This window comes from Ctenopharyngodon idella, chromosome 6 (genome assembly GCF_019924925.1).
Source record: "Ctenopharyngodon idella isolate HZGC_01 chromosome 6, HZGC01, whole genome shotgun sequence".
Classification (NCBI taxonomy): Eukaryota; Metazoa; Chordata; class Actinopteri; order Cypriniformes; family Xenocyprididae; genus Ctenopharyngodon; species Ctenopharyngodon idella.
Window position 1 is genome coordinate 2,807,662 of NC_067225.1, and position 18,615 is coordinate 2,826,276.

The window sequence follows — 18,615 nt, forward strand, 5'->3', positions numbered from 1 at the left end:
ACACAAACACATCCATCCTTCATGATGTGAGGCCAGTTCTCTCTAAATAAGGCAGCTTATCTCTTTTCCTGTCATTTCATGTTGATTCCTCCCTGGTGTCTCATTCTCTGTGTGGCGTACACACAAAGACAGCCTGAACATTCTTTGCCCTTATATGGCTAAATCCCTGCTGTGGGCCGGCTCTGTTTGGGAGAACAGAGACCTCTGATTGGCTGAGAGTAAAATGGGAGGGGCGCATTACTCGATCTGATGCTCTGAAGAAACTTTTGTGTCCCGTAAGTCTAACTGTCTCACTCTCCAGCACAAAAAACACCGTCCAGTGGACAGCACAATCCATTATCTGTAGCAAAGGTGAGTTTATTGTGCTTTGGTTTGGTTTTGTGTGCTAAGAAGTCTTTCCACAGAAGTTCTGGATGAATTTAGGACACTGAGGAAAGATCTGGATGGAGCTGGTGACGTATGATGGGGTTATGGAGCTAAAACTGTTCCAGGATCATCTCTCATACTGCTGAGAAAAGGATCTGGACATGTTAGGACTTTGTTTTAGTGTTCAGTGAGTGAATACTGCTCTCTAATGCAGTTCAGTGCATTTCTGTTATAGATCCAGGAGTTTTGTCCTTCTCAATGATGGTCACAAATTATATAATCTTTCATTAGAACAATGAATAATGTTTTTCTTTGCTTGAAGCTGTGACATGGTCGCAAGCGCTTCATCTGGAATACAGCTTTTGGCTTTTTTGTTAGTGTGCCGTTGAGGTCAAAAGTCAGAGGTGAGACCCATGACGTAACCATTGGCTAGAGGACAGGACCTGAAATGATTGCAATAGAAATTCATTAACAGACATAAAGAAAGCAACTATAGGGATATCATGATGTTGTTTGATTTTTGTGTAGTCTTTATTCAGAGGGCAACCAAACTTTACTGTTGTCAAACTGCCCAAGTTTTATGAAGCAAAATCACTGGATAGCTTGTTAGTGTCTCTCTGAATTCTGTAGATGTTTGCCAAGATGCAACAAACAAATGAGGGTAGAATGTAACAGTGTTTGGGTCATTCACGGATGTTCATAACAGCTAAAGTGAGTGATTGGCAGTTAGAGTACATTAGGACATCAACTTGAAGTTCATACATGTTGATTTGAGAGACACAAACCAACTAACACCACAGAATTCATCCAATCCATTGATAATACCAACTGATGATTGTGCTACTGATTTCCCAACATAATGATGTCACTTCCAGATTCATTTTTGTTAGTTAAATTGGTTTTACAAAAAATAAGAGGATGGAAAGTGACATTGAATTTGAGGACATAAAAAAACAAAAAATGATTGACAATTAAAACAATATTTAAACCCAAGTTTAACCCAATTTATCCAATTAGAACAAAATAATATTGTCTTATTCAGTATATTAAGGCATACTCAATGAGGGCATGAAAATGTCTTGCAGGGAAGAGAGTTTGATGTCCTTCAGGCAGTTGTTCCGGTCTGTTTCTAAATTCCTGCATTTAATCCTGTGGTCGAGTTGGACATTGTGTTCTGATGATGCTGTCACAACACACACAAACACACACACACACACATTGGGTTTTCGTGTTTTATGGGGACTTTCCATAGACATAATGATTTTTACACTATACAAACTATATATTCTATCTCCTAACCCTAAACCTACCCATCACAGAAAACTTTCAGCATTTTTACATTTTCAAAAAATCAATTAATATGATTTATAAGCTGTTTTCCTCATGTGGACCAAAAAATATCTCCACAAGGACAAGGATTTTGGATATTGCCATCTTTGTGGGGACATTTTGTCCCCATAATGTAGAGTTGATGTAAACCACACATACACACACACACACACACACACACACACACACACACTGCCTGAAAATAAGCAGTTAGTTAATCAGTTACATCAATTCTAGTCCTACTTCATACTCACAAAGCACACAGGACAGCCAGGAATAATGCAGTCAGAAAGTTTAAAATAGAGAATAAGGTAATTTTACACCAAAAATAAGTTAAGCAATTATTGGAGATAGACTTTTGGCATATTCATAATAGACGATTTCCCAGCTAACAGTGAACGTACTCAGAACCTTAGCTAATGTTCTGACAAGGTTCTCTTAAGGTTATGAACAAAAGTTCTTCCAGTAACATTAATAGAATGTTCGTTCAAAGTTATCTGGTCTTTGTTAATGTTTATCAAAACGTTAGCACAAAAACATTATTCATACATTGTTTATGGAACTTTTTTTTAATGAAATATTTTATTTAAAAGTTCTTCTAAAGTTTTTTTTTTTAAATGTTACTACTTGTTTTATAATGTTCAGAGAACATTCAAAAGTAACATTCCCATAACGTTTGCAGAATGGAATTTCCCCTTAAAGTTAACAAACAAAAGTAAAACATTTTAAAAACTAGACCTTTTGAATGTTCAAACAACATTCAGAAATAACGTTTTCATAACTTAATGGGAATGTTGGCAAAATGTTCTTAGAACATATTTTTGTTAGCTGGGTTAGTGCTGCTGTTCACTGTGAGATTAATGCCTTATAAAGACACTGAGCAGGTTGTTTGCATATGGACCAGGACTGATATAGAAAGAATGCATGGATCATCCCACAGCATTTGGTTGCTTCATTGAGCAGACATTGAGAAACTATGAATACAAGAGCAATAAAAACATAGACATGAAAATGAGTGTTAGCTGACTGTGGTCATCCATATAACATGAATTACTCATTCACAATGAATGAGGTATTGATAAATGTCATGGTTATGAAATGTGCTGCTGTTCACATGGGACTTAACAGAAACCATCTGTAACATCTTCTCTGATGCTAATGGCATTATAGGCCTTTAGGAATCTGCTCTGTTTACAGAATGTTTTCCTAGATCAAAATGTTTTCCTAGATCAAAGTTGACTAATATCTTTAAATCACAACCACTTTGGAGTTAATCGTATAGGGGCGACAGCTAACTAAATCAGTCTTAAAAGGCGCATTTTAAAGTGACTTTTGGTCTGTCTATAAATCCTCAAATTCAAAAATTCATTACAATCCTGTCTCAGCCGAGTAGTGCTTATGTGAGTGTTTCTGAGAGTTAAAATATGTTCTAAGAATGTTTTGTTTAAGTTATGACAATGTTATTTCTGAATGTTCTCTGGACGTTCAAAACGTTGAATGTTTTAAAAATGTTTTTTCTTAGTTGTGCGAACGTTAAGGGAACATTCCATTTTGCAAACATTATGAGAATGTTACTTTTGAATGTTTTCTGAAATGTGAAAATATCTTGAGCTTGTGTTCACCACAGACCTTCGTTCAGGTATTTTAACCAAAGACTCATTCAAAAAACCTGCTGATTTCAGGACGATGGAACCAGAAGTGCTAAAATGCAACTTGTTTCCGGGTTTTGACCTACAAAATTACGTCCTCCCTTCAGCATTGTATTGATCAATCTTAATCCGGCATATGGCCATTTAGTGTCTTTTGCATTTATGCAATATACTGGAGCCATACCTGAGAAGGGAGTCCAGAAGATTCAACAGTGTTCCTGGACACGTAATTTACGTAGTTGTAATTCATAGGTGGGGATTATGCTAATTGTAAATGAGCGTGCACGCGCGCCCTATTTATGAATTATTGTAATTCATTAACATACGTTTAGCTATCAAATCTGATGTTTACGAAGCGTTTATATATCCGGAGGAGAGTTTTCGGGAAGGTGTTTTACGCGCAAATTACTGCCCATTGGCTCTACTGTTTAGAACTGTTTTCTTCGGCAAAATAGAGGAAAAACAGACAATATTGACAATATTGTGTCTAAAATGTAAGTCACCTAATAACCTATTAACTTATTGTTTATTGAATTGTTGTATAAAATCAATATCACATTTGCAAATGTGCTGATATTCGGGAAAACAGCACTTTTGCATATGATATTAGTTATAATGTTTTTAAGAATATATTACTTAAAAACAAAAACTTATACACTTTTTTTGCACCGTATCTTGATTTTTTGATATTTTTTTTGCTCCAAGCCTCTTCAAATGCAAGTGGAAGCTTATTCTGTTGCAAGGCCTGTTTTTAAGTGAAACGGGTTAAACATAGCAAAGCCGCTACTAACTCTGGACCCTGTAATTGTTGCTTGCAGACATATTAAAGAACATCTTCTGCTCTTTCCTTAGACCTGAATCACCATCAACATGTCCAGCAAGCGAGCGAAGGGGAAAACCACTAAGAAGAGGCCACAGAGAGCCACTTCAAATGTGTTTGCCATGTTTGACCAGTCACAGATCCAAGAGTTCAAAGAGGCCTTCAACATGATTGACCAGAACCGAGACGGATTCATCGATAAAGAGGATCTGCATGACATGCTGGCCTCTTTGGGTAAGTCTGACAGAGAGGAACTGACATAATATCATGTGCTGTATACATCTAATGACATTGCCTTTGGTGTGTTTGTGCTCAGGTAAGAACCCGTCTGATGATTACCTGGAGGGAATGATGAGTGAAGCACCAGGTCCCATCAACTTCACCATGTTTCTCACCATGTTTGGAGAACGGCTCAATGGAACCGACCCGGAGGACGTGATAAGGAACGCTTTCGCCTGCTTTGATGAGGAAGGATCTGGTAAAACAAACACCGCTTTAATATAAAGAGTTTGACCATCATGGAGGGTTACACAGTATGGAGGCCAAACCTGCGAAAATTAAAAATAAATAGGGCTGGGTATTGACACAAATTCAAATGCTCAACCAGGCTGCAATTATTTCTATTTGAAAAAATTTAATACTGTAATACAGTCTATTTGAGTGTATTTTAAAATGTAAATTATTCCTGTGATACAAAGCTAAATTTTCAGTATCATTACTAGTCTGCAATGTCACATGATCCTGTAGCGTATAAATTAAATGATATATGTACTAGAATTTTATAACTGTCACTTCATTCAACAAATAGAAGATATGGAAGTAATTTCTCAAAATGCAGGTGCAAACAAAACACAAATGCCAGCAAAATAATTTTAAAATGCCTCAATATTCAAATGTAATTCATATTTCATACATATATAAAAATGTAAGGTCTTCTAGCTCTAACTTTATGTTTTATTCTCGTCTGCACAGGTTTCATTCATGAAGACCACCTGCGAGAGCTGCTGACCACTATGGGAGATCGTTTCACAGATGAAGAGGTGGACGAGCTTTTCAGAGAGGCTCCCATTGACAAAAAGGGAAACTTTAACTATGGCGAGTTCACTCGGATTCTCAAACATGGGGCCAAGGACAAAGACGACATGTAGACGATCAGAGCGCATCAGCCACAGCTGGACAGCACATTACAAACACATACATGAGAAACATCCACTGGTGAAAAACAGCATTTCATGCGACAAATATTTGGTGATCTATAAAATAAGTAATTCTATCTCTAAATGTATTCAGTACGATCAGATTACATTGCAAACCATCTACAATGTATATTTTGCATTTTTATGGGGGACTTAAGAAATATCTACAGTATGTTTGAGTAGGTTGAAGCAGCTGTGGCTCGATCTGTGCAACTCAGAAATTAAACTATTACATTGGAGATGCCATAAACCTGTTTAGATGTAGTGCAAATTTATTTTTGTGTGTGCATTTATAAGGATTCTCAGCATCTCCTTTTTATTGATCGAGATTAACCAATATCAGAGTATTTTTAAGGCAAGACACTACTGGCAAAACCATTGGGTTCAGTAGTCAGAGCACTGATCAGGGAGTTGGCCATTTTAATTACATTTCATTCCTAAAAACATGGTGACAGTTCATATTTTCTGGTTGTTGACACTATTTTTTGATTAATGGAGTAATAAAAAGAGAAACCCAAAATCCCCTCGTCAACAAAATCAAGAATTTTGAACCTGGCTTTATCCAGTGTTCTGTTCTGGAAATGTATGCAAATTAGCAAATATTTAAATTAGACCATGCATATTTAAACATAACATTTTAATACAAAAATGGTCTTAAGTTTACTGTGATTACTCAACTGGGGAAAGTATGGCTATATTATACACACACATATACATACACACACAAGTTAACAATTTTACCCTATATTCACATATTCACATGTAGTGACTTGCCTTATACATTTTGAAGTGAGATGGATATACAAAAAGATAAACATCTGAATATGAAATATCGGTCATCTCCTTTCAAAGCTGTATATTATCCAGGAAAAAAAAAAAAAAAAAAAAGAAAAAAAAAAAATATATATTGTGCCTCAGACTTTGGGATGTGTAGAATTTTCAGTGGTACTGCAACTTATATTTCCCCATCAAACCTGTGAATATCTGGCTTATAAAATGTGTGATTACATGTGGCAGCTCTCAGACATGAAGTCATCCACCATACAAACATGACGTATTTTATACTGAAATAAAGATGGTCTCATACTACAGTGAAATTCCCAAAAATCATTTGTGCACATGCAGAAATCAACAGGAGTCATTTCTGGACATCGAATTGATGAAAACATAAAATAAAGGAAATTAATTTCTCCAAAACATGAATACAAACATATGAAAAACAAGGCTTTTATTTCTCTGTAATGTTTGTACAAAGGACACCAAATAAAATCTCTGTGTCAAATGTTTAAGGCAGATATTGCACAGACTAGTCCAAAGGTTTTCTAAGGAAGCAGGTAAGGCACAAAAGCCAGTTTTACTGTCCTCAGTTATACATGCAAACATATGATCTTTAAAAAAAAAAAAAAAAAAATCCATCATGTATTTGGTCGTACAGGAGAGAGACACATATCTGATGTATAACACAAGTTAAAAGCAGGTCTATGCCAGACAAAAACCTGAATGATATTTACATGTTTCACATTGTCATCTAGAAGATCCATTTTGCAATAACAATAATACAGTTCTAGGAATATTAATATTGGCCTTTCTGACCAGGTGAAAAAATAGAGTATATGAAAAATATAGATAGTACTGTTCCAGTAACTAACTGAAAGATCACAGTGGTTTTGAGTTAATTAGATCTGTAGTACAGTTTGAGGACGCTACAATATGACAGTCGGTTTCTCATATTCAGCTCAGACATGGCTTAAAAATACAGATGCACCTTATAGATTCCTTAACTCAAATAATTAAAAAACGCCATTTGTTTCGTCAGAGAGGTAACATTACAATGACTCGAACCCACAAAAAAAACAAAAACAAAGTCAAGTGAAATCTGAAAACTACAATAAACAAACCTGAGACACACTGAAAACCAATGAGAAGTAACCTGTACAGTACTACAGAACATGACCTCTGACCTTTGCACTGACCTCACTGAGAAAAACTAATCAGAATTATGGCACGTTTCTGAACAAGTAAACTGAAATTATGTGAACTGCATCATAAAAAGACTAAAAGGTTAAAATCATTACTATAAAGACTAATCTGACTACCTTTACATGTTCTCAGTTTCATGGAAACTACAAGCAATAAATCATAATCCATCTAGATACTCTAGTGTCCAAAAAGAAAGACTGAGGGAATCGCTTATGAAGACACTGGAAATAATCTTCTGTTTCTAAATAATATTTGTCAGTTCTCTAGATACATTCACAGATTATGAGCAAGAAAGAAACACTTCAGTTCATCTCTGAGAGGTACACAAGACTCCTTTAGTGTCAAAAAAAACAAAAAAAAACACACTCTAAATTCACTCACTAACAATTTTAATAACCTCATAATGTCTCCCTCTACATTGTGATAGAGAATTTATGAAAATGTAAAACACTGTTAATGCAGATCTACTTCACCCAATACCATCAGAAAAATAAAGCTACAGCTCTACGCTCAAGTTACATGAGAACTGAAGAAAATCAATGTCAGCTCTGTCTTTGAGACGACCTCCCCTCCGCATCTCAGACAGACATGAGGCGTGAGCGATGATCTCTGCAGTACGATCAATTTCCCAACGACCGGCCACAGCACGGACGCACATCACGCCACGCCACACCAGAGAGCTCTCTGATATTATTCTGACTGGGAATGGACAAATGGTTCTGACATAATGACTAAGAGGTGAAATTAGACTATAAAGTGCAGGAAATAATGACAAAACACACTATTGGGAAAGACTTTCAAAGCTGAGATTGTAGAAGTAGAGGCTTCATCAGCAGTGGCTCTCAGGCAAAATCAGAGCAAAGTATTAAATCTAAGAGAACACATTTGGTCCCTAATCAGACTATTTAAACGCTGCATGCTGGTCTTCGCATTCACAGATCACAAAAAAAACAAAAATTAAGTAAAGCATGCTACATGATGGATAGACGTCTAGCCCTGGATATACTGATGCAAACAGGCAAGAGCTTCTTTATCAAAAATTCTGTAAGGCCACTTCAACAAACATTCAAAGGAAAATCTCTTGGCTGTTGTTTGTAAACCTGAGATGCACAGGTTTTCTTGAGTTGGGAGAATGCTTATGTTTCTGCCTGAAAGGACATCCACCTGGTCTTGAAGATCCCAGAGTCTGAAATGCTGGATTATTCACAAAGAGGGTTTTACGGATGCCCATAAACTTCATGTAGTTAAAAAAGGTAAGAGGTTTTGGTTTAAAAAGTGTTTTAAAAATGTCTCTGAAATACATCTTTGTGTTCAAAGAGAGGCTTCACTCCAGAATCCACTGAAGTGAACATCGGTAAAGAGGATCTCCGGGTATCTAGCAACATCCATAACAATGATTTTGAAAGAAATGTACTAAAAGCGCCCAGTTTTCCATCTGATCCAGAGGCTTCTGAGAAAAATGAGCAAACAAAAAGAGTTCAAAGTCAGTCTGCTTGAGTTTTTTTTTTTCCTCTCGCACTAATCAATTGACCGCTTCTGTGACCGTATTATGCACATACTGCGAAACCCACGTGCTCGCAGGTGGACCGGGTTGTCGGACGCTCCACAAGCCAGAAGACGTAAATCGAGCAGAATCTGTCACATTCTTGCTGAGGACATCGGACACACCGGCCGAGCTTAGATCGACGGGAAGGCCCGGATGAAAAGAGCGGCTCATGACAGGAACTGATACTGGTAATACTGCGCTCTCCATCAAGCCTGGTGCAGCATCAAATTCATCCCTTGAAGGAGTTTCTGCTCCGGAAATAGAGATGGTCTCCGAATTGCCATTCTGGACGAGCTCACTTGAACTTTCATTAGAAGGACCGTTTGCTTGCTGTTGCATCGTTTGCTCTTTCTGCCTGCAGTTTTCTTGCTCAGCTGCTCGTTGCAGGGCCGCGTCCACTAGAAGCTTCAGATCGCTGAAATCTTGTGCGCACAGCTCCGGTGGGGTAGGAGGAGGCGTGTTGAACAGGACTCCACTCGGGCTCACCGCTCCCAGGGTCGGGACAGAGGAGGAAGCAAGCGGGATGGTCGTCAGGTGTTGATCTTCGCTCCGAAATCCAGTTAGACCTTCTCGTCTCAGCAGACCTCGTGTGTCAAGCTGCATCAGAGCCTGAACACCTCCGTCTTGACTGCCTGAAGACGACAAACAACCGGCTCCGGCCAAAATTGCCGTTGCAGTGTTACCCAACAGCCTCAAGTCCAATGTTGGGGCAGGGCAAATGACAGAGGTGCGAGTTGAAGAGGCAGGGCATTCTGGGGAGGCAGATCTGTCTGGTTTGCTGGTGCGTCGTGACATTGTAAACTGAGTGGGGTCTTTGCCGTCTTTCCTGAGCAGGTCCGGAAGGAGCCTCCGGCGGGCGTTTATGAACCAGTTACAGATCTAAAAACAAGATTAAACATTCCAGTGTTTTAGAAACTTAAAATGCCATGTAATTATTTACATTAAATAACATTTAACCAAATACATACAGCATTACAAGGAGATATATACTATATCAAACTTCAACTGCTTGATTGCTTGCATTAAATCTAGTGTTGCCGTGATACTAAAATTGACTTCAATACGATACCCGACTAAAATACCTTGATAGCATGGCCAAAAAAAAACAAAAACAAACTGAAACAATGTTTTTTTTTTTTTAAATGTAATTTTATAAATTACAATATAGTTATTTTATCTGTTACTAAAAACAAACAAAGATGCACTCAAACAATATGACACACACTGTAAACCCGAACACTCAATTAATTGGTTGGACAGCATAGTATTTTTTTCTTCCATACAGGGCTCCAGACTGCGCCTAAAACGGTCGCATTTGCGACTAAAAATATTAATTTGCGACTGATATTTTTGCCGAGGTCTCCATTGGCGACCATACAAATTCACACGTTATGACTGTAAAATCTGCATGTTATTTGCGTATTCCGTGACCAGTAGCCTATCACATCATTTGCTGTGTTGACGTAATTAAATGAGATGCTGCATGTAAATGTTTCACTGAGTTAGAGCGCCGAAATATGAACAGGTAGGGAAAAATTGCACACACCAAACAGACGCCAAAGAACTAGAGCTGATGAAAGCCGACTGTGTTGTTGCCTCGCGTCGCCTGCGTCGGTGCAAAACAGCTGCATTTGCGTTCTGTTCCTGCGTAAACTGCCTATTTCTTCATATAAAGTCATCTATATTCGTCATTCAAAAGGGAAAACCGGCTCTACAGACTGCAGATACACACACAATGCCTTGCGTGCTTACCGTTTTGAATATCAATCTTGCTGATCACTTTCATTATTCCACTCCGCTCATGCTCAGATAAATTTAAGGTCATTAAAAGACTCCAGTGCCTTAAACAGTATAACAAGAGTATAAACAATCATTTTAAGGCGTCTTATATTTTGTGGATGGAAAAACAAATCGCGATACTCCCTAATGTGATGATTATTAATTTTATTAAATAAATGTGAGCGCTGCATGTTTTAAAGTCAAAAGATGGCGCTGTTGCGCGTTCTTTAGAGCAGCTCGCATTCAATGATTAGCGCACATTTGTCAACCAATTGCTTATGAACTAATGCTGATCAATTATCACAAAGTTTACTTTATATTATTTATATTATATTGTGTTGTAAACGGTTGTAGCAACGTAATTATTTAATCCTTATCTGAACTTGAATGAGCAGCAAAAGTAAAGCACATACATTTCAAAATAAGAGTCTCGCTGTATTTCAAAGTAATCAAAGTCAGATAGTATGTATATCAATTGCCTCTGTTTGTTATTTGGTTACACAAACCAAATTTAATATATTTATATATTTATATTTATTTTCATTTGATTCAAAGTAAACGGTTGTAGCTTCAGGAAGGAAGGACTAAGAACATTATTTGACACATAATATTCAATATAAAGATTTTACTAGCATCAGGGTTATTATAGTTAACAAACCATTAAAAACATTTTTTATTGCTTGAAATAAATGTTAATACTAAAATAAAAATATATACAAATTTTAAGTTCATTGCTGTGTGGCTCTTAAAAAAAATTATTTGGCGCCTGTTTTTCCCCCTATAGAAGCCAATGGCTCCTTAATTTTTTTTTTGTCTGGAGCCCTGTCCATACTATAAAAATTAAGTGGTGTCTCACAAATGGTGGGACACCACTTATCCATATTGGTTATCCATATTCTTTAAAATATCTTTTGTGTTCAGCAGAAGAAAGAAATTCATACAGGTTTGGAACAACTTGAGGGTGAGTAAATGACAGAATTTTCATGTTTGGAACTATCCCTTTAAAATATTATAAACATGAACATCATGATTTTCAGTAAAGCTGCTTTGAAACAATTGTTAAAAGTGCTATATAAATAAATTTGACTTAACTAAATGCATTTAACTCATTCTGTGAGTTTCTGCACTCTGACCAAAAATTTCCCAATGATTTATTCAGGTTTAATTCTATTAGAAAAAAAAAAAAAAAAAAAAAAAAAAAAAAAAAACACTTTAGTAGTCAATGAGGGGCGAGATCTGCTTGGTTACAAACATTCTTCCAAATATCTTCCTTTGTGTACAGCAGAACAAAGAAATATATACAGGTTTAGAACAACTTGAGGTGAGTAAATGACGACAATTTTCATTTTTGTGTGAACTATCCCTTTAAAATTAGCTTTTCACAAAAAAAAAAAAAAAAGTTCAATTTAAAGAGGTATTGTATTGGTAATACTGTCCTTTATATTTCTTAGTATATGGTCAAAAAGGAGAAAAAAAAAAAAAGGGGGGGGGGGGGGGGGGGGAGACAACAAAAACATGCATTTTTGGATTCTAACGTGGCGCCCCCTGTTGGCAAGGCAGTGAACCACATGCTGTGTCAGACAGACAGCTGGCTCTAATGGAGACCAGAGGAAATATGCAGCACAGGCCTCGCCGCCCGCATTCCTGCGCTCTGACAACACTGCAGCTCTCGCTCAAGGACAAAACACAGCGCAGACTGTGTGAGAAAGTCTTGTCTTTGAAGATTACGGCCAAATGTAAAAGTGAAGATTGGATAAAAGACACACAAAAACACAGTACTGGAAAGAGAATATTCCTCATACTCAACTTGATGCTTAGACTATTGACTCAGTCTGGTCCACTTTGCAGCTTATTCTGGCAAAAAGCATGCTCATTTGGACAGAAAGAGCACCACTGACATTCATAACCAAATTAACAGGTTTGTGAACTATATTCCAGGTCCTCTGAAGGAAGGTGAGGAACAGACCCAAACTTAAGTCTAAAGTTTGAATTAAATTTTTTTTTAAAATGGTAATTTGGCCTTCTTTTGAGCTTGAAAGCTTCAGTTTCATTGTAATTGCATGGAAATATCATACTGGTTTGAAACATGAAGTCAAGTAAAGGACAATTTTCAAATTAAATTATAAACTTTAAATACATGATACTTTCGCATCCACACTTGAAAGCTTCAGTTGTGTGCTAATTGCATGGAAACCATGTTTTGTGCTCACCTGTGACACAGACAAATGCGTCTGTCCAGACAGGCTCAGTTTCTCTTGCTCTGACGGATACGCATTGAAGCGATGCTCATACAGCCAGTCCCTCAGAACCTGAACAGACTCTTTGGGGAGGTTTCCACGGCGGCGGCGTTTGGTGGAAGACCCGCTTCTCCTGCCGCTGGTGGACAGGTTGAGAGGGTAACCGTCGTCTTCACATGGGTCACTGTCCGACATGGCAGAAAACTCTGTGTCTCCGTTCTGATCCTCCTCAAAAGCTGAGAAGACGAAGGCAGTAGTATATTATTAGTCTTGAAGTGCAACAGCAGATGGAATGAAAGTGATTCAGTTTAGGTCACAAAAAGTTTACAATGCCCTTAAATACCAGAAATACCACAAATGGGTACACTATGCAAAGTATGCACATTTTCTATATGCAGAAGATCTTCTAAATCTGGCAAAATGTGCAGTACAAAACATACTGCAACCTACAACGCACCCATTTCACTGGAACTAGAACTGTAAGTCTTTTTTTGGACTTGCATTAAAATGGCAAAATGAACACCTTTATTTCTGAGGAACAGAGAATCAGTTCTTTTCTTCCGCCTGAATCATCCCGGTCAGTCATTTAAAAGCATCCTGCAGATAAATCCGTTTGACTGCACTCAATTTACACATCAAAAGACTATTGACTCTGAACAGCTCCTCTCCATTCACACCTTCAGCATGACCCTCACAAACTGAGGGAAAGGCAGCTTATCTGGTGCTCTATTGGGCTCTACAGGTGGGCCAATCAAGCATTATCATGGGAGCATTATCTGCTGATTATTATGATAATCATTATGACCAGATGAAACAGACAGGAATTCTTGCAAATGATTCTGAACACAGCCATAACCAATAATATAAAAATACACAATAGAGTGTAATATGCTGATGCTAAAACGTTTTGCATTTGAATCTTTGATCACAAACATTACCCCTGTAAAGCCTGACATATGAAATAATCTTGAAAATGAAGTGTTTTTTGAAAACTGATATTTATATGGCCAAAAAGATGAAACTCTGATGCTTGTAATGTAAATCAATGAGATCTTTATAACAGTACAACAGACTACTTACACAACATTTAATTCTCAGTAATACACTATATCTCCCAATAATAATTGTACATTATTGTCCCAATAATAAGACTACAGTCACGGCCTCTCAGCATTAGACAAGGCCAAGAAACTCTGGACAAGCACCACAAATACTAATCTGAAGTTTCACGTTAAATCAAATCCTCAAAAAGTCCTTTTAAATTAATTGCACAACACTCAAAGTTTCAAAAATTATTGTTAATTGCATTACAGGATCTCCTTCAAACAATGAAACAACCTTCTGAATTCTTGACAGTGATGATAATACCAAGTTTCCACAGTCTTATTGAAGTAACAATCACAGTATGTGTCTAAACACTGTATTTTTGGCAGGAACTGCAGTCAGTGTGGTTATGGGAAAAGCATAGGCTTTCATTTATGTTTGATAACTACTCAGTATTCAGTGTTTCAGAGAGACATGAATCAGACACACTTCAGCAGCTCAGAGTTTCTTTCTCCTGTTGAAACCTGAAGCCCTAAAGAGCAGCTAAAAATGTGGGAGTTCCTGAGTCCCTCTTTAACAAAGCAGATTGTGTGTGTGTGTCTCCTCTGGACATTCATGTTTCAGTCTGCAACTGTATCCGTGTCACAGTTTTGCATATCGTTTGTAGCAGTATGCAGTTCTCTCTAATGTATTTGACAAAATGAAAACTTGTGTGTTTTTTGTGAAGGAGGATGAATAGTCCTGCATTAGAGATCATTATATAAACTCAAAATTACAGATGTTAAAACTACTTCGAGTAGAATCAGATTTGGAAAAGCTGGCCCTCAGAATGATACGTGTAAACTTAGGAAAACCACAACCAAACTATTAGTTCACGCACCTAATCTAATATAAAATCAATGCAACAAATGATTCATTTAACTCCATATACGACGTCATTTCCGTCTTCCTGATTTTCGTATTGCATATTGATATTGAAATGGATAAGTAGTAAATTTGCAGACCCAAACACTAGGGTCATAAGCAAACAAATACTAACAACAAATGACTGAATAACCTCTAAATCTCCAACGTAATTTAGTGCTACTTTCTCACTTTTAGAAAACGCTTAAATTTCACACAGAATACAAAAACGACCAAACAAAAGTCCGTTTGCAGACGCGAATAAACAAACGGGGCCGCAGACGCGCGAAAAAAAGCGATTCACCAAACAAACAAACGCGCGATGACGTCATCAGACCACAATGATACAATGTAACAAACGCGTCTAAGTCAATAAAGCTGGAAAGATTGGAAGGGCCCTTCAGAAAGGAGTTCAAATGTATAAAAAAAAATCAAACGCGTGGATCAGCTGCATTTTGAAAGGCGAGAATCAAAAGCACATCTGCGTTTCACGCGTTCAGACTGAAAATCACGCCACGATCACAGACGTGCAGATGGGCAGCGTGATCAGACACCAAAACACCATTCATACACTCACACGACACTCAGCATTCACTCGACACAAAACACGCGCATCTGTAAACGATTCTCACCTCTTTTGCTGGGCTTCATCCTGGATGTTGGAAAATAAAACACAAAATGTTTGGAAAAAAGTTGCTGGTGTGGAAACGCGGGTCCTCGTCAAACGGAGAGTGTGTTCTTCTCACACACTCACACACAGCTGTGTTGAGTTGAAGCTCCAGTTATCAATGAATCTGCTCATTAGCCATTAGTGTGTCATGAGGGAAATGATCCTGTTGACAAACAGCCGTTTACCTGCAGCACCGCTGCTCCACCAAACTCTCTCTCTCTTTCTCTCTCCCTCTATCCCTCTCTCCGTCCCTCAATGACAGGATCTAGATCCCTCCTCCACACTGCTAGGGGCCAATAAGGGCCCCACATCTGTGTGTCATCACTTTTTTACATTCAAAACTCACAATTCAAACACTTGTGCGAGTTTATTTCATTAGCTAAGTTTTAGAATTAATCATCATTTTATAGTTTGAAAACGTAATTCAATCTTCCAATCTAATTGAGTTCGATAGAGTGATTTTTTTCGAGTCTTATCTAAACTTTATTTAAAGTTTGTTATTATTTTGTATGAATGTGTGCTACAGTGTGCTGTGTGTCGTATCTTCTAACATACTGCAGTATGCATTACATTTTATATGTGCACATTTATAATATTTATTACTATCTTTTTTTTATTATGCATTTTTATACTTTACTGAAAGTCATTTTATTTTATAATTAATAAGATATAAATATATTTTAATATAAATAAAAATATACATATTTTCTGACTTTTAAAAAATATTTTCAGCTATAAATAACTGCATAAAATATAAACAATAAAAATTAATCTTTAATGTAATTTATAATTATTTAAAAATTTACTTTTTATGTAATTATTTTAAATAAAATATTTTCTAATTTATTTTATAATTTTGACTAATTATAATCTTTGTTTTCTTCTCCCCATTTTGGTTACTATTATGTCAGCAGTAAGAGAAAATTAAATTCATTGTAATTTAGCATTTTTTTTGTTGTAATATTAATATTTAAAATTTCTATCCAATACTAGCCTAATAATTTGTGTACCTTAGTACCCTACTTAGAATACAAATCTGCAATGTTTATTAGGGAAAATTTTATTATAGAGTTAGTTCTGAACCAAGATAACTTGTGGTGAACCTAAAAGTTCTTAACATTAAATAACATTAAATATATTAATTTCATATGGACCATTATGTTTCTGAAAAACAAAGTGCTTCTCTATAACAGCGTAACAGTGCTGTTGGGTGAAAAAAGGTCTTTTCATAATACAGTTCTTGCAGGAAATGGTTCAGTGTTTGTTTGCGTACAGATCAGATTTGTGATGTATTTTCTCAACCCCTGTGGCAAATCTTGCTCTTTCATATGCAGGAATGTGCAGTTCACAGTCACAGACAACACAGAACAACATTTCCTTAAACTCTGAAAATAAGTGCTCATTATTTCACCTCTTGGAAATCTTGGATTGTTTCCCATTTCAAGCAGGAAATAAAAATAAAAACAAACAATCAAACAAACAATAAAATAGAATATATATATATATATATATATATATATTTTTTTTTTTATTATACAATATGTTTTTACAATATTTGTATAATATAGTTTTATTATTTCTATTATATATATGTATAATAGAAATAATAAAACTATATTATAAAAATATTGTAAAATATAAGCAGCAATGAGGTACGAGAGGCTGTGCTGTATCGTGAATAAGTCACGGCTGAAGGGCTTTGTTAGGCACAACGCGAAGCTGAGCCCTTCAGCCGTGACTTATTCACGATACAGCACTAGCCTCAAGTACCTTATTGCTTTTATAAAAAGGTTTATAAAGCCAAAAAAAATATGTATCAATGCAACTTTCATTAAGTAAAATCACTAAAAGCCTTCCTTCCGCCAGAAAAATAGTCCCTGACCGTGAACAGCAACAGAAGTTACATTATTATGCCATTAGGTGGTGGCAAAGACTGTCTTTATGAGTGTGTCAGTCAGTAGCCAAGACTTTTACATTGAAAAGGCTGAATTGTTGTGAACACGGAACAAGAAGCAACTGACAAATGCTTTGACTAAAACCCCTGTTAAAAGGACAAGATATTGCAGCAGACATTTAAACAGATTTTTTATTATAAGGACTGACCTAAAGGAAAATGCTAAATCTGAATGCAGGTAATAAACTCACTCACTCGATCTCTTTTTCACAACGCTCTTCTACATAATACAGTAAGCTTCAATGAACAATGTAAATTGAGAACAAACTGTTTACGTTGCTAAGAGTGGTTGCTAAGTGTGTTGTGTAGTGATACACAGAATCGTTGGGTCATAGCCTGTTTATCGTGAATAAAACACAGCCATTGTCCAATCAGAATCAAGGACAGGAATTAAATAAACATTAGGAGTGTGTATATTATATATATACACAGGTGCTGGTCATATAATTAGAATATCATCAAAAAGTTGATTTATTTCACTAATTCCATTCAAAAAGTGGAACTTGTATATTATATTCATTCATTACACACAGACTGATATATTTCAAATGTTTATTTCTTTTAATTTTGATGATTATAACTGACAACTAAGGAAAATCCCAAATTCAGTATCTCAGAAAATTAGAATATTGTGAAAAGGTTCAATATTGAAGACACCTGGTGCCACACTCTAATCAGCTAATTAACTCAAAACACCTGCAAAGGCCTTTAAATGGTCTCCCAGTCTAGTTCTGTAGGCTACACAATCATGGGGAAGACTGCTGACTTGACAGTTGTCCAAAAGACGACCATTGACACCTTGCACAAGGAGGGCAAGACACAAAAGGTCATTGCAAAAGAGGCTGGCTGTTCACAGAGCTCTGTGTCCAAGCACATTAATAGAGAGGCGAAGGGAAGGAAAAGATGTGGTAGAAAAAAAGTGTACAAGCAATAGGGATAACCGCACCCTGGAGAGGATTGTGAAACAAAACCCATTCAAAAATGTGGGGGAGATTCACAAAGAGTGGACTGCAGCTGGAGTCAGTGCTTCAAGAACCACTACGCACAGACGTATGCAAGACATGGGTTTCAGCTGTCGCATTCCTTGTGTCAAGCCACTCTTGAACAACAGACAGCGTCAGAAGCGTCTCGCCTGGGCTAAA

At 36.7% G+C, this 18,615-nt stretch overlaps 2 protein-coding genes across 3 annotated transcripts; one reads left to right on the top strand and one right to left on the bottom strand.

Moving 5' to 3' along the window:
* The first annotated feature begins 121 nt into the window (after positions 1-121).
* myl9b (myosin, light chain 9b, regulatory) lies at positions 122-6,451 on the top strand. Its single transcript, XM_051896894.1, has 4 exons — positions 122-351; positions 4,197-4,398; positions 4,481-4,642; positions 5,137-6,451. Exons 2-4 carry the CDS (start codon positions 4,215-4,217, stop codon positions 5,310-5,312), a joined length of 522 nt encoding a protein of 173 aa, XP_051752854.1. The 5' UTR covers positions 122-351; positions 4,197-4,214; the 3' UTR covers positions 5,313-6,451.
* Positions 6,452-6,571: 120 nt separating this feature from the next.
* On the bottom strand, positions 6,572-15,796 carry LOC127514241 (homeobox protein TGIF2). 2 transcript variants are annotated; one of them, XM_051896892.1, is made up of 3 exons: positions 15,482-15,796; positions 12,876-13,138; positions 6,572-9,765 (listed from the first exon to the last, which is right to left on the bottom strand). In XM_051896892.1, exons 1-3 carry the CDS (start codon positions 15,498-15,500, stop codon positions 8,863-8,865), a joined length of 1,185 nt encoding a protein of 394 aa, XP_051752852.1. In that variant the 5' UTR covers positions 15,501-15,796; the 3' UTR covers positions 6,572-8,862. The 2 variants fall into 2 exon arrangements, with proteins under 2 accessions (XP_051752852.1, XP_051752853.1); XM_051896893.1 differs by lacking the exon at positions 15,482-15,796 and adding an exon at positions 13,426-13,578.
* Positions 15,797-18,615: the final 2,819 nt, after the last annotated feature.

Excerpts from the sequence above, each read along its gene's own strand:
- myl9b (XM_051896894.1), top strand. The coding sequence starts at position 4,215 with ATGTCCAGCAAGCGAGCGAAGGGGAAAACCACTAAGAAGAGGCCACAG. Across the intron at positions 4,399-4,480 it reads TGACATGCTGGCCTCTTTGG|GTAAGAACCCGTCTGATGAT; the intron begins GTAAGTCTGACA and ends GTTTGTGCTCAG. Across the intron at positions 4,643-5,136 it reads CTTTGATGAGGAAGGATCTG|GTTTCATTCATGAAGACCAC; the intron begins GTAAAACAAACA and ends TCGTCTGCACAG.
- LOC127514241 (XM_051896892.1), bottom strand. Across the intron at positions 9,766-12,875 it reads CGCATTTGTCTGTGTCACAG|ATCTGTAACTGGTTCATAAA; the intron begins GTGAGCACAAAA and ends TCTTGTTTTTAG.